At 42.8% G+C, this 15,595-nt stretch overlaps 1 protein-coding gene across 1 annotated transcript in view; it reads left to right on the plus strand.

Annotated features, from left to right (window-relative positions):
* Positions 1-15,595, plus strand: part of TRPM5 (transient receptor potential cation channel subfamily M member 5) — an 87,167-nt gene that overhangs the window by 7,499 nt on the left and 64,073 nt on the right. Inside the window, 2 exon segments of the mRNA XM_030562134.1 lie at positions 601-971; positions 1,173-1,419. Of these exon segments, the coding sequence (XP_030417994.1) occupies positions 601-971; positions 1,173-1,419 (618 nt within the window).

The following is a 15,595-nucleotide window of genomic DNA, read 5'->3' on the forward strand; positions in this document are numbered from 1 at the left end:
TACATGTTTGCATTGAAAATTCAGGCAGATACTTTGCTACAGAGCTTTCAGTGTCAGTGAGGATAATGTAGCTGCTTGCATTCCAAATAGCATGTACATGTTCCCACTGCTTAGTGTATGCCAGTGCTGAGCCCCAGTACCTCAAAGCTTGGCAGTTCATAACCCTCGCATGTCTGGGCTTGCTGCATCAGTTATAAATGTAAAATAATTGCTTGAGCCCCAGCACCTCTTTCATTACAAATTAAGCCCTACACGTTCCTCCACCAGTTGTATGAAGGGTAGTCTCTTCTTGAGGACAATGTGATGAAGAGAACTTTGAGAAACAAGAATCAGTGAAATTCAATGTGTTTAGTACGGCTCAAGAGAATATATATGGTGTGAGCAGTGCAAAGGAATGGCCAGCAAAGCATATTGGTCTTGAGTGCACCGTCCATTAGCCAACAAAGTCAAACAACTTGTTTAACTTTTAACTTTCCATAAGGGTGGCCATTGCATTAGTTATGAAGGAATCCTAAAGGTGAGGACAGCCCTAGCAGAGAAAACCCTACAAACTATGGATGCTAAAAATGGTGCTGTTATTCCTCCCAACCTGACTCCCAGCTGACAATATTGACATACATGATGAGTCTCTGGATGGCAAATGCTCATTCCATGAAACCCAGATCGCTGCTTGGCAAAGAGGACCTGCCTCTGAGCTGATGCTGAATGATCTAAAAAGACAACAAACAGCAGCACACAGCATTCCTGATGCAATTGACACAATCATACCAGCCAATGTAAGAAATAATAGAGCAGAATTGATATTCAAGGACTATGTTTGCAGAGAGTGGTACTCTGAATCTGAAGAAAACTGTGAAGCTGCAGTGCATGCAAGAGTTTCTGATATGGCCTTTATCATTAAACATCAAAATGAAAACCCAAAATGTGGATGGACACATTTCAACCAATTGCATGTGACAACAGAACCAGAAGTAACTATCATTGGATATTTGCTAATCATTCAAACCCCTGCCCACGAGCTATACACCCTCAATACTCTTGCAAATGTGTTATCAGTGCTTGGATAGAAATATGTTCTAATATAAAGCTCTGATGGAACTAAAAGGAACCACATCACAGTAGAGGGAGTGGCTTATTCCATAATAAGGCTCTATATCTCAATGAACTTTCAGAAATGTATAGGCCAGCACACACAGGCTTCAGGGCTACCGGATGCCTGTACTGAAAGTGGAGCTCATGGACCAAACCCAACAGCACAAGATATGTATGGCCAATCATATGCCAGGGTGATGCAGATCCACAAACTGACATTTCAAGCACTGTGGAGCCCGCTTCTTCTACAACTCTTGAACTTTATAGCAGCTTATGATCAAGAGCTCAAAGATGATATCATCACAGCTGACCAGTCACATTCTTATGGTGAGCTCGCTTCAGTTCACACCTCACAAAGATTTTGAAATCTCAGCTCCATGTTTGAGAACAGGAAAGATGAAGGTCATGTGAACCTCAGTACATGGAAAAGTAGCCCTACAGCTCATGTTCAACCATGCCCAGAGAGAAGGAAACTGAGAGTTGCATCTCTTCACCTTCAAGTGTCTGCTTCCAATCTTCATGAGCCATGACCACACAAACTCTGCAAGGTGGAGTGCCATCTACAATTGCAGAAATACATCCATTTCCATCTGAAGCGCTCAAGGAGTTCCAGCAGGGAAAATTTGTTGTCAAGAGATCATCTCTGAAGCTCAGCTAAATGCATTAAACTTTAGAATGCCTCGTTTAAAGATTCTGCTGATTGTTATCTGAGGGAAAGGGGTTTACGTTTCATACCCTATTACATTGGCAGGTTTGTTGTGCCAACATGTGAGTACAGCAAAGCATAAGCCACAGTCAGAACTCTGACAGGTATAACAGGCAAATCATGCTTTTCTTCAGACAAAGGAGACCCAATCCTTGGTCCTTCTGCTGTTGCAAAATGCTCTCCTGTGTGCAGCAAAATGACCTGAAACTTTCCTTAAAAGTTCAGCTGATGATTCCCCTATTGTGAGGGGAAACCTCAGCTACCATGAAGATGGTGTGTTCAGCTATATACCATCCCCTCCCAACTCCCCCTAGAAAGAGGGTACATTGGGGCTGAAGGGCACATTCCATTCAGAAGCAACTCCCTAGTTTAAGTGACTACTATGATGTACCATAACCAAGCTCTTCAAGTGACTAGTGATTTCACCTGTCTCCATTTTTGGGAGCCCAGGCTGAGACATGTTAAAACCTTTTTCTAGGTACCTCAAACAGGGGCCCCCAAAGTGGAGGAACACAAAATCTCTAGCATTTTTGGAAAAAAAAATCAGTATCTTCAAAGTTGCATAACACAATTTAGTTTAGCTCTTAGGGCTTGTCTAGATGGTGAGTTAGTGCATGGCAAGTGAGGGTGTAAATTTACAGCAAGCTACATGGACCATGGAGCCATATACTCAGAGAGCTCTAGTACATGTTGATCTACTCTACATTTGAAATGGGAGTAGATCAAAGTGCACAAGGACCTTTTAGTGAGCAGCATACTAGTGCCCTGTAGGTTTACACCCAAGTTTGTTGTGTACTAATTTGCTATCTAGACAAGCTGTTAGAGCACAGCTGTAAATGACCTCCCCTCCCCGCCCAATCCCTTGGTTGATTGGTTGCTTAAAGCAAGTTTTACTGTAGTTATAACAGAAAAAAATATATATAACTTTCTATTATGACATAATGGAATTCAGCACAATTCCGGATATGGGAATTTAAATGGTAACAGAAACATGATTACAGTCAAAATAGTCAGAGGAAGGAAAACAGACAAGCGTGCGCACATACACACACAAAATTTTAAAGCAATCCAGAAGAATTATGCAGGGCCCCATGAGAGAAACAAAACCTGCTGTTCTCCTCAACAGACAGGGTGTGGATGTCTTCCTGATTTCATATTAATTTGAGACCTGGTATGACACAGGGGAATACATTCTCCAAAATTACTTCCTCTTGCCCCGCCCAAATAAAGGAAAGGAATCCAGTCTGGCAGAAGCAAGACAGGTGAATTTAGAGCCTAAGGGAAATAACAAGATTTGTATCAAGGACACTGGGTATGTAGGACATAAATTATCTTAACCCTGAAAGGCCTGAAGCCCAACAAATCAAAAAAAGTACAAACCATGGCAGTTAATGCCATCTCAGAAAGCAGAAAACAATTGAGGGAATACGTCATAGAAAACAGCCACCTGAAAGAGCTCAACATTCACACCAAGCTTTATTGGGCCAGATCCTTCTCAGCTGCTGTAAATTGGCATAACTCCATGGAAGTCAATGGAGCTATGCTGATTTGCACCAACTGAGGGTCTGGCCCTAGGTATCCAACAACCCCATTCAGAAAGCTGCTTAAGGAGGTAGCAGCATTGCGACACTGAAAGGAAGGATTTTGGTGCAACATATAATCTGTTGGTGGTAAAAGAAATGCAAACTAACACCAGCCATAATATTGCATTTATGTAGGGAAGCTCAATGCATTGCTTATTGAAGTTACTTATCTTCAGGGGGAGTCAGGAAAGTTTCTACAGCTTGAAGAGGTTTTAACTGGGAATCTAATGAGCAGAGAGTTAAGAGAGGACTTGGGTTGTGCATCTGTGCCCTGGGGAGGGTGTACCAGGGTTTCTGCAGCTGGGGAGAGGCCCACGTAGGGCACTTGTTTCTTGGTAAGGACATTCAGAGGGTTAACTAGCTTCACTGATACAGTAACTCTTCAAAAAGAACAGGAGTACTTGTGGCACTTTAGAGACTAACAAATTACTCACTCTTCACTTAACATTGTATTTATGTTCCTGAAAATTGCAACTTTAAGCGAAATGATGTTAAGCAAATCCAATTTCCCCATAAGAATTAATGTAAATGGGGGGGTTAGGTTCCAGGGAAAAATTTTTTTTGCCAGACAACAGGCATTATATACCTTTTAGACAAGCAATTTAATACAGGTATAAGTTTTAAATTATTTTAAAGAAACAATTTAATACTACAGTCATCATTGCTGAGTATGAACCTTGGTTGAGGTGGTGGAGTCAGAGAGTGGAAGAGGATGGATTGTCTGGCTGCTCCTCTTGCTGTTCTTGCAAGCACAGGCACCGACTTTGCCAGAGGTGGGGGCTCAACCCTTGGCCCATCCACTCTAACCCTTCCGCCAAGCCCCCACCCTTAACCCACCTCTTCTCCCCCACCCGCTCCACCTTTTCCCCCTTTACTTCACACGCTGCATCCTCGCTCCTCCCCCCAGCCCCCTGCCCGCGGCAATCAGTGGGTTTGTGGTGTTCAGGAACCTGGGGGGAGGAGCGAGGATGTGGCACACAACCTCCCCCCCCAGCCTCCTGAACACCGCAAGACAGCTGATTGCCGCGGGGGGAACAGGGGGAAGGCACTGATCTGCGGGATCCACCAGTGGGCAGGAGGCGTGGTGGGGGAGGGGACGGGGGGTAGCTGATGTGGGGCTGCCAGCCGTGCACAAAGCCGGCAGCCAAATGACGTTATAGGGGAGCATTGCACAACTTTAAACGAGCATGTTCTGTAATGAAGCAAGGACGTAACATCGAAACAACGTTAAGCAAGAGGATGTTAAACGGGGAGTTACTGCACATTTATTCCACAACTACTCTGGTGCATTCAGTTGAACACATCACCTAGAAAATGTATAAATATTTAAAATGTGATCCTTTTAGATGTCAGATTCTGATGGTCATTTACCCCTTACTGATGCAGAGACATTCATATCTACTATTTGCATACACATTTGCTTGATTCAGCTCCTATTCATTCCCTGAGTACAGCGATTGGTTTCAGCAGGTGCTGCTGCTGCTTTCTTTTACTTTTGTAGGTTTAATGGGAAGGGTGCATCAGCTAAACCAGAAACCTCTCCTTTCACAATAGGAAAAGGAAGCAGCATTCAATGCCTTTTAACCTGACACACTGCATAGCAACTTCAATAGTGCAGGTGGCTAGTCATGCCCATTGCAAAGGATAGCCAGCAGGTAAGTTCATTTATAATATATAAATTATTACATGCACAATAAGCCTGATGCAGACTCTGCAGAAGTCATTCAGATTGTTAAATGAATTCACCTCTGGCCTTTAAAACTCTTCCTTTTCTGGAAAAGGAACGGAGGTTCCTTCTTATTTCCCTTCGTGGCAAGCCTTTGAAAGTGACATTGGTGCTCAAGTTGAGGAGGAAACCAGTGGCATGCTCCATCATCTCTTCTCTTTTCTTCACCGGGCAGTAGTGAGTAGAGAAGATATAGAATATCCACTACTACCCTCCTCTTCATTTGAGCACTGGGTGTGTGTGCAATGCTTCCTGGGAATATTTCTGGGACATGAGTTTTTACAGGTATAATGTGCTTTGTCTATGCACTGAACTCCCTTCCATACAATGCAGGGTTATATTCATCACTGTTTTGTTCAGCCGTTGAAACAAACCATGGGACATTTCTGCTTCACTGTTGTTGTTATATTAATTAACGATTGTTTACTTTGATTGTTTGAGCTGCTTTAGACCTCAACAGAAGACTACTATTGCACTCCCAGCTGCATATGTGAACTCTATATTAGAAATGGGTCAAAATCAAAACCCGAGATCTGAACATCTCCAAATGTATCTTTGTATTGGGACAAATTGAAACTCTGGATGAGGCCCACCTCTTCTCCAGAGCCCAGATTCTGTGCTGTGATGCAGCTGCTTTGTGCTGGCAGTATGGTACAATACACCTCTAAAGCCAGTTTACCTGGCCGTGAGAAAATCCTCTATTACAGGGAGAATCCAACGAATCCAAACAAAAATTTTCTAGACTATATACTGTGGCTGTTTACTGTACTTTTAAATGCTCCTGAAATCATGGAAATTAAGAAGTGATAGACTTGCATAGCAATTTCATATTTGATAATAGCATTTCAGGTTAGATATATTTTTAATTTTATGTACACTGAAATGAAAAATAAATGTAGATGGAACATACAATGTATCAGTAATAATTAATATACCAGTAATAATAAAACTTGGCATTTCTACAGCTCTGTTCTAATTTTGCAGTTCCATTGCTAACATTCCAGGACCCAAGAATGTGTTGCAAAAATTAATAAGTGATAAGCTTCACAAAACTTTTGTGATGGGTGAAGTATGACTTTTCACACTTTTCTAGATTTTGCACTACATAATTCATAAAAGTCACTTTTTCTTATCTGAATATTTTTCAAGAAAGGGAGCCAGGTCATCAGCTACTTAAACTGTCATAGCTCTGCTGAAGTTTAGGGACAAATAACAATTTACATCCTTTAGTCCCACCATACTGTCATAGTTATAGGGCAAGTAGTGTCATACCCCTTTACAGTCCCTTATGAGTACATTGCTCAGGTGACAGGTTTTGCTCCTTCATCCCTCTTTGGGTGGGTCCCCATGGTTCTATCACTCTTAGAAAGGATCCTGGAATGGCAGCCTCCCAATTCCAGCCACATTAACATGACACCCAAATGAATCAGGCACCTGCAAGTAACTTCTCTCTGGGTGCATGTGATCAACAGCTGATCAAAGGGTCTCAGAACAGCTCCTTCTAAACAAAGGTATTGTCTATCCACTCAGAGGTATATGTCAAGCATAGAAAAGGGTTAAAAACCACAGAAGTTCCAGGCCTGGGTCTTGCCTATACCTTATTACTTCTCTCAAACCTTAGGCAAACTTCACTGCCTCGGACACATCCCATACGGCCTCTGCTTCAGTCTGACTGCCCTGCTGTATTCTCTGCCTCTCCGAGTCTTTCTGTCAGTGTCTCACCTCCAGTAGCTGGTGGCAACTCTCTTCTTCCTTTGTCTTGGAGGTGCTTTTAACTGCTGAGAATCTTTTTGATCTCTAGACTCTGGTCTTGGCAAAATGGCTGCTTAATTTTTGGCTGGTGCTTGGAAAGAGCAACTTCTCAATTAATAGTACAGCCATTGTTCCCCTAGCTCGCTTGAAGTTGTTTACCCAGGGAAGTCTCATCTCTGACCATTGTTCATTTCGGTTTGCTTCTTAACCGCCCCTTTTAATTCACCTTCCAGCAGTCAGACAGAAAATATCAAGCTCGTAAACTGAGGTACATGTACTATTCATAAAAAATAACAGCAGCTATCCCTCTCATTGTCCACAAACAGATTGACTGTCTGTTGTGAAGGTGAATATTTTCTCCACTTTCCGACTGCATAATCAAGCATATTTCAGTATAACTGAAGCTCTATCAGCATCCCTACTCTCTCATCTCCCTGCCCGCACAATGCCAAACCATTGCCACAGAGGAGATGGCTTAGTTGAAATATTCTGAGCCCCTGAATTCAAAGTTCAAGTGGCAGCAGGGTCAATTTAACCTTTCTTTCCTCTGTAAGGATAATGCTAGCATTGTTACTGCCATCTTCAAAGGCAAAAAAAAAAAATTGATGGGTTTTGTTATGGAAAACAGCCACTTGAAAGAGTTCAGAGATCATACCAAGCTTTACTGGGCCAGATTTTCCTCAGCTATTGTAAATTGGCATATCTCCATGGAATTCAATGGAGCTCTGGTGATTGGCACCAACTGAGGATGGGTGGGTGTATTCGGGATTAGACTAATGCAGAGTTTCCATTTTTCTGCACGAACATTAAGATTCCACAGAACTACTTGCAGCAGCAAGGATCTAAACCTGTATCCTTGGCCCAAAAAAATAAAAATAAAATCCTTCCCGTCATTTTTCTACAATGTGCTATGTACTGCTTGCCTGCCTAACAGATTGTCTGTACTGGGAATATTTGTACCACTATTGCACCAGTGCAACCCGCCAGTATTGTTGCAATGCAGTATGGGGCTTGCACTGGTGCAGAACATCTACAGTGGGCATTGCAGCTATGTAGCTACAATCGTACAAATATTCCCAATGCAAATATCTCCCACACTCCACCCAAGAAATGGATGCATTTCTTTCCTGAAGCTGGGTGCGTTGATTATATAATCAATTTTCTGCCAGGTTTCACCCATGGAAACTAGACCTGTGCATCCCCCCTAGTAAAAAGTGCTCCCCATAATTAGTCACCATGACACAAGGTGCCCACCACATCATCTCCATGGGCAGGCCAGGAGCCAGCTAGCACAGCCTAGAAAGTGGACAACTTAGGCTGTAGAGGGAACATAGCCAGGCTACCCAGGAAACATGCTGCTTCAAGTGTATCATTTGAGCAGTCCCTACTGGCAGCCTCTACGGCAGTCCAGCCATACATTTAAGCACACACACCCCTCCGTGGAACCCCTGAATTGTATAAATAAAAAAAAAACACCAAAATCCCTGCCTACCTCTCATCAGAGGGGAACTCTTCTGTTGCACACAGCTGTTTTTCACCCATTGCAGATGGGGGTGATTCCAGCCCAGTTTGTAAAACACTTCAGTGGGTTTTGGATCAGGCCTTAAGGAATGATAGATTCTAAATAGGTGCTTTCCTCCCTCACACCCCAAAAATCCCACCCTCCGTAAAACCCAGTTAAAGTTTGCTGGCATGAGAAACCCAGTGAGGCTAGCCCTTTAAAGCAAAGAAATGTCAAATTAGGGGAAGTTTCTGTAACATTCCTTCACCCTCACACATCATTTTACCCTGTTCCTCTAAGTCACACTACCACAGAATCTGCATTCTGACCATAGCGTTAGTCAGGATATGGGTGAATTGGACAGTGTGTTGAGTGGACATAGGCACAGTATGAGGTCAGCTGTAAGGTTTTACAGTGCTTGCAGTATGGTGTTAGAGGAATTTGGTGAGTCCTTGCATGACTTCCTCTGCCAGAACAGGACCCTAATCTGCTTTGGGGAAGTCCTGATCTGACGCACAAAAGAATGATCAGTAGACCAGCACTGTAAGAGTGGAGGAGAAACATATTCCCCAATTCCAGGGGACATTAATAACAGTGGTATTTCAGCTGGATGTTGTGACTAGGGGTACAGCGTAATTCTCAGACCAGTTCTCTCCCTCTGTTCCCCAAATATTTAAGTGTCCATCTGCACCCCCAAAACTGATCATTCACCTTGATGCTGGCTAGAGGTTCTAGCCCTGGTTCTTCCCTGGTTCACTTAGTTCTGTGCTCAGCCCACCTGGTGAGTCAAGGAGGCTGAGAGGCAGTGCCAGAAAACAGCAGTAACTGTGGCCTGGTCTACACTACGCGTTTAAACCGAATTTAGCAGTGTTAAACCAATTTAACCCTGCACCCGTCCACACAATGAGGCCCTTTTTATCAATAGAAAGGGCTCTTTAAACTGGTTTCTGTACTTCTCCCCAATGAGAGGAGTAGCGCTGAAATCAGTATTACCATGTCGGATTAGGGTTAATGTGGCTGCAAATCAATGGTATTGGCTTCTAGACGGTATCCCACAGTGCACCATTGTGACTGCTCTAGAAAGCAATCTGAACTCGGATGCACTGGCCAGGTAGACAGGAAAAGCCCCGCAAACTTTTGAATTTCATTTCCTGTTTGCCCAGCGTGGAGCTCCGATCAGCATGGGTGGCAATGCAGTCCCAAATTCAAAACGAGCTCCAGCATGGACCATACGGGAGATACTGGATCTGGTCGCTGTATAGGGAGACAAATCTGTTCTATCACAGCTCCATTAGAGAAGACGAAATGCCAAAGCATTTGAAAAAATCTCCTGGCTATGATAGACAGAGGCCACAGTACAGTGCTGTGTGACAAGCGTAACGGAAAGCCAAAGAATCAAATGGATGCTTATGGAGGGAGAGAGGGAAGAAGGGGGTACTGAGGACTCCAGCTATCCCACAGTCCCCGCAGTCTCCGAAAAGCATTTGCATTCTTGGCTGAGCTCCCAATGCCTGTAGGGTCAAACACATTGTCCAGGGTGGTTCAGGGTATATCTCATCAATTTACCCACCCCCGCCCCTCCCCATGAAAGAAAAGGGAAAAAAATCATTTCTTGACTTTTTTCAATGTCACCATATGTCTACTGCATGCTGCTTGTAGACGCAGTGCTGCGGCACTGAACAGCAGCATCCCCTTGCCAGTGGCAGACGGTACAGTACAAAATGACTAATAGCTGTCCTCATCATCCTGTGAGTGCTCCTGGTTGGCCTCGGTGAGGTCGGCCGGGGGTGCCTGGGTAAAAATAGGAATGACTCCCGGTCATTCCCAGCAGATGGTACAGAACAGCTGGTAACCGTCTTCATCATAGCAACTGGGGGCTGAGCTCCATCAGCCACCCCGCCCCCTTTCATGTCTAAAGAAAAGATTCTGTACTGCCTGAACTATCATAGCAGCGGGAGGCTGGGCTCCTCTCCCCCTCCACCGTTTAATGTCCTGCCTGGACTATCATAGCAGCTGGAGGCTGTCTCCCCCTCATTTTATCTCACTAAAAAGTCAGTGTTTCTTATTCCTGCATTCTTTATTACTTCATCACACAAATGGGGGGACACTGCAATGGTAGCCCAGGAGGGTTGGGGGAGGAGGGAAGCAACGGGTGGGGTTGTTGCAGGAGTACCCCCTAGAATGGCTTGAAGCTCATCATTTCTGCAGGATCTGACATGGAGCGGCTGTGCTCTCTGGTTCACTGGTTCTCTAGTACACTTGCCCCATATTCTAGGCAGGACTGACTCTATTTTTAGATAAAACATAAAGGAGGGAATGACCCGAGGAGTCATTCCCATTTTTGTCTTTGCGCCCCCGGCTGACCTCAGCGAAGGCCAGCCAGGAGCACCCATGACAGCAGCAGATAGTACAGAACAACTGATAACCGTCATCTCATCACCAATTTACAATAGCATGGCAGACGGTACAATAGGGATGGTAACCGTCTCTGCTACCTTGGCAGAAGCAAAGGCAAATGAATGCTGTTGTGTAGCACTGCAGTACTGCCTTTGTCAGCATCATCCAGTACACATACGGTGACAGTGACAAAAGGCAAAATGGGCTCCATGGTTGCCAGGGCAATCCAGGGAAAAAGGGTGCGAAATGATTGTCTGCCATTGCTTTCATAGAGGAAGGAATGAGTGATGACATTTACCCAGAATCATCCGCGACACTATTTTTGCACCATCATGCATTGGGATCTCAACCCAGAATTCCAATCGGTAGGGGAGACTGCGGGAACTATGGGATAGCTACGGGATAGCTACCCACAGTGCAACGCTCCAGAAATCGACGCTAGCCTTGGTACATGGACGCACACCACCGAATTATTGTGCTTTGTGTGGCCACATGCACTCGACTTTATACAATCTGTTTTACAAAACCGGTTTATGTAAAATTGGAATAATCCTGTAGTGTAGACATACCCTGAGTGTAGGTGTGCTGGCAGCTGCCGTTAGAAGAACTATTTGCTGTGCTCATGGGCGAATTTAGAAAAATATTACATGTAGAACAGTGCAAACTTCATTGTAGTGCACCTGTAATGCACAGGTGTGTCTCTGAGTTTAAGGCTTGCACAGATGGTTGTTTATTTGCAAATGAGATCTGGACAAAGGTGAGACTCACCAGCCCACATTTTAGAAAAGAAGTACTTTGAGATGTTTAAATAATTATTCCAGGAACACTTTTTAGTGCATTCAATGGCTCTGACTTTTAAAGGGGCTGAGCGCACACAGTGCCAACTGAAGTCAATGGGAGCTGCACGTACTCAGGTTCAACCTTCAGAAAACCTCAAGACATCCTCTTCTAACTTGTGCTAGCGATCTGAGCTACAGTGAGGCTTTAAAGTCTCAAAGGCAACAGCTTAACATAAAACTAATTATGGAGTCATTACCATGCCTGCATAATAAAATATTTCAATATCAAGGAGTGCATAAAACCAGATCAATGTTTCTTCAGTTTTGCTTTATCTTAGAAACAAAACAGATTTTTTTCCGGAGGTTTGGCATTTTAAAGCCCACAATGTCTCTGCTTTATGCAAAAGGCATGCGCACTTTTGCATATACTTCCTCTTTGAAATGCACGTAAAATTTGCTTAGTTTAGTAAACAAGTTTATGCTATAAAATAAGGGAAGTTGTGGGGGGAAAAAATCAGTCTAACAGTAGAGGCAAAGGGAATGGTTTTTGTGATAATTGCCCTGATGAGATCTATATATAAGAAAAGATTTTGTGGGAGTAAAAAAAATTATGCAAAATTATTTTATCCATTTTAAATGTGAAACAAGGTATTTTTTAAAGATGGATTTAGCATTGCTTTTAAGGCGGGTTTTTTCTAAACTCCTTTGCCTTGGCCTAAGTCTGTTTCCATTGAAGTCAATAGTTGGTTTCAATTGGAACGGAGTTAGGGCAATGCTGGGAACTTTTGAAAATTCTACTCTTAAGTTCTGGAAGCATAAAGGTCTAATAGATTAACAACAAAAGGCAGATCTGAGCATAGCCACAGTAGACTACTTCAGGCCTCTCCTAATTCTGAATTGTTGGTTTTATTTAGCTTATGGCCCCTTCCTCCAATATTCTGTCCATAAGACAGTGTTCATATATAAGTCAACTTCAACTAAATTTTTCCGGTAAGATTTTGTATGGTATCTAACCCCACTCCCACCCCATACTAGTGATCCTGTGTGGAGAGTTGAAGAACTGTCCACTGAAAGGGGTTAAATAAAAGTTCCCACAGTGTACTATAGCAAATGTAACACTTCCCCACCCACCCCCCAGCATGACAAATGGCTTCACTTTACCAACAATGTTATGGTTTGGCTCTGTCTGTCTGTCATTCTCTTCCTCCTACCTCCTCTTCTTCCATTATTTACTACCCTGCCCTTTCTTCTTTCCATTTTTTCTTTCCAGCTTTTTCCCCAGCATTGATTCACATGTGAAACAAGCTGGTTAAAATCCACACGCAAATGTTTGTCGACTCACTAAAATTACAATATTCAAATATCCACAGGTTTTGTTTATTACTTTCAGCTGATGATGTTGGAAATGAAAAGGAAAAGTCTATGTATTTGCATTAGCATTTTGCATGCTAGTCTGTTCCAAAGGAAGGGAACTTTTAAATGGATGTTGTTAACCAGTTTAAGGATCGAATCCAAAGCTCCCGGAGATCAACAGGAAGACTTTAGTGAGTGCTGGATCTGGCCTTAAACCTCAAAATTTACCTACAAAAAGGAAGCAAAATATCATGTTTGGTTCAATAACACCCCTCTCAGCTTCTATATCTTTATCTGTTCTTGAGTTATTTCCTGGTGATCTTCCCCTCCTCCCCCGTCCCCATTTTTTGGGTGCTCTCTATATTAATGATCTACACATATGCAAACACTATAACTGTCTTTTACATAAGTCCCATAATATCAGTCTTCCTATAACAGAGACTGAATAATTTCAACTAACAATATAAGTTAAAATTTTCCAAGATATGTAGTGACTCCAAATCACTTAGGCATGCTTGAAAAGGTTAACCATGGTTTCTGAATTTGCTACTTTATTGCTCAGCCACTTCATGTAGTTTTGTTTTGAGTTCCTTGCTTCAGTTGATGTTTGCCATCAGAAGATTTCTGGGCTTGGTATATTTTCTGGTGCTGTCTTTGTCAAGTCATGAGGTTCACTAGTTAGACAATGCATTTCACAGTCATTACCAGTTTAAACCACAGTCTTTTTAGCTAGGATTTGAACCCAGATCTATAGGGCTGCTGTTATGTCAGCTGAGCTCAGAAACAGTTGCATACATTTATTGTATAATTCAAACAAGGTTTAAATTGGATTTTTAGATGATGCAGAGGAGAGGACTAAAATAGCTACACTTTTTCATATTTATAATTTATTAATTTTTCCAAATACAACAAATTTACCAACATACCAGATTAATCATAATACACAAAGTAAGAGGGTTAGGATGAAGTGATGGGAGGGGAAGTGCATATCTATCTTGAGATCACATTAATCACAGTCTTCTAAAAAGTCAGTCCAAACTGCTTTGAATTTTTCAGGCATTCCCCTTCTGCAGAATGCCTGTTGTAGCTCTGCTCTCCATGTCTCAACAAAGTTTCATCCACCCTCCTCTATTGGCATGTTATCACTGCTCTGAGCAGATTTAATGAAAAACTATTAAAAAGAGCTGCAGCCATAGGAGCTTTGTCTACAAAAGCTGCACCAGTGTGAGCAAGGTTTAGAAAATGTGTATAGTGCAGACAAGACCATAGGAACTATCCATTTTTCTGGTTCATCAACCTAAATGAGGTTGAGGAGCCACCTCTGCTATATGTTAGGCAATATCCTACCACACAAAATAATCTCTGAACAAAAGTAAAGGGTCAGGGTTGGCTGGCCTTGCTGCCAAAGCCTAAACCAGGGGTAAGCAACCTACATGAGCTAATTTTCAGTGGCACTCACACTGCCCAGGTCCTGGCACTGGTCCGGGGGGTTCTGCATTTAATTTAATTTTAAATGAAGCTTCTTAAACATTTTAAAAACCTTATTTACTTTACATAGAACAATAGTTTGGTTATATATTATAGAAAGACACCTTCTAAAAAACATTAAAATGTATTACTGGCACGTGAAACCTTAAATTAGAGTGAATAAGTGAAGACTCAGCACAGCACTTCTGAAAGGTTGCTGAACCCTGACCTAAACCAATAGGGACATGGCTTACTTATCTATCCCTTCTCACTGTGTGGAAAGCTGTTAATTAAAAGCTATGATCCAATGAAACTATGAGCCAAATAAAACTGATGGGATAGTTCCTGCTCTCATTGAAGTCATGGCAAATCTTCCATTAATTTCAGTGAAACAGGATTGGGTCTAAGGTATTTGTACACGCTTACATGCCCAATTAACTCTGCTTCTGAAAAGGGCAGGGAATCTAACAGTGACTGAGTCAGAGTGGGGCTGTAGGTGAGAACAGTATCCTATGCTCTCACCCAGTGCCCTGGTATATAGGAGGAGTTAATGCTACAATTAGACACTGTGAACTAATGACCAACACGGTCCCACTCTTTCAGTCAAACAACTCCAGACAATTCCCCTGTGGGCCGCTAATAAACACAAAGGGCAAAGACTGCATAATAAAAAGGATACAGCTCACCAGGTGACATCTGCAGGCCTTGTTGTGACTAGTTGCCTGGCTGATTCCATCTTCATTAAAGTTCAGACTAAAGATTTGTTTCCATGACCATTTAGTGTGTGGTAAGCTTGGGTGTAAATCTGGCAGCAAAAGTTGTCCATGTGGCACCTGCTGGAGACCCCTGACCATTCTTTAGTGCACTTTGATCTACCCCCCACTTTAAAACAGGATGAGATCAACGTGCACTAAAGAACTGTTAGTGCTCGTCAGCAGGTTCCACACAGAGAGTTGGTCTGAGGCAGGCTAGTGTGGGGTAGATTCATATGCTAACTTATCGCAAACTACATGTTCATGTAGACTAGCCCAAAGTTACCTAGGACCATGTGTAAAAATGGTTCATGCTCAAATGACTCCAACTCATGCTTAAATCCTAGCATGGAGATAACACAACCCTGGGCTACGTCATTCACTCGTGTAGTAAAACACAAAAAGGAATCTTTGTAGGCATCCCCATCATAGATTCCCTCACACACTTTGTTCCTTTGAAGGGGCAGGGTATTCTCTTTATAGAATG

This window comes from Gopherus evgoodei, chromosome 4 (genome assembly GCF_007399415.2).
Source record: "Gopherus evgoodei ecotype Sinaloan lineage chromosome 4, rGopEvg1_v1.p, whole genome shotgun sequence".
In the NCBI taxonomy this organism is placed as follows: domain Eukaryota; kingdom Metazoa; phylum Chordata; order Testudines; family Testudinidae; genus Gopherus; species Gopherus evgoodei.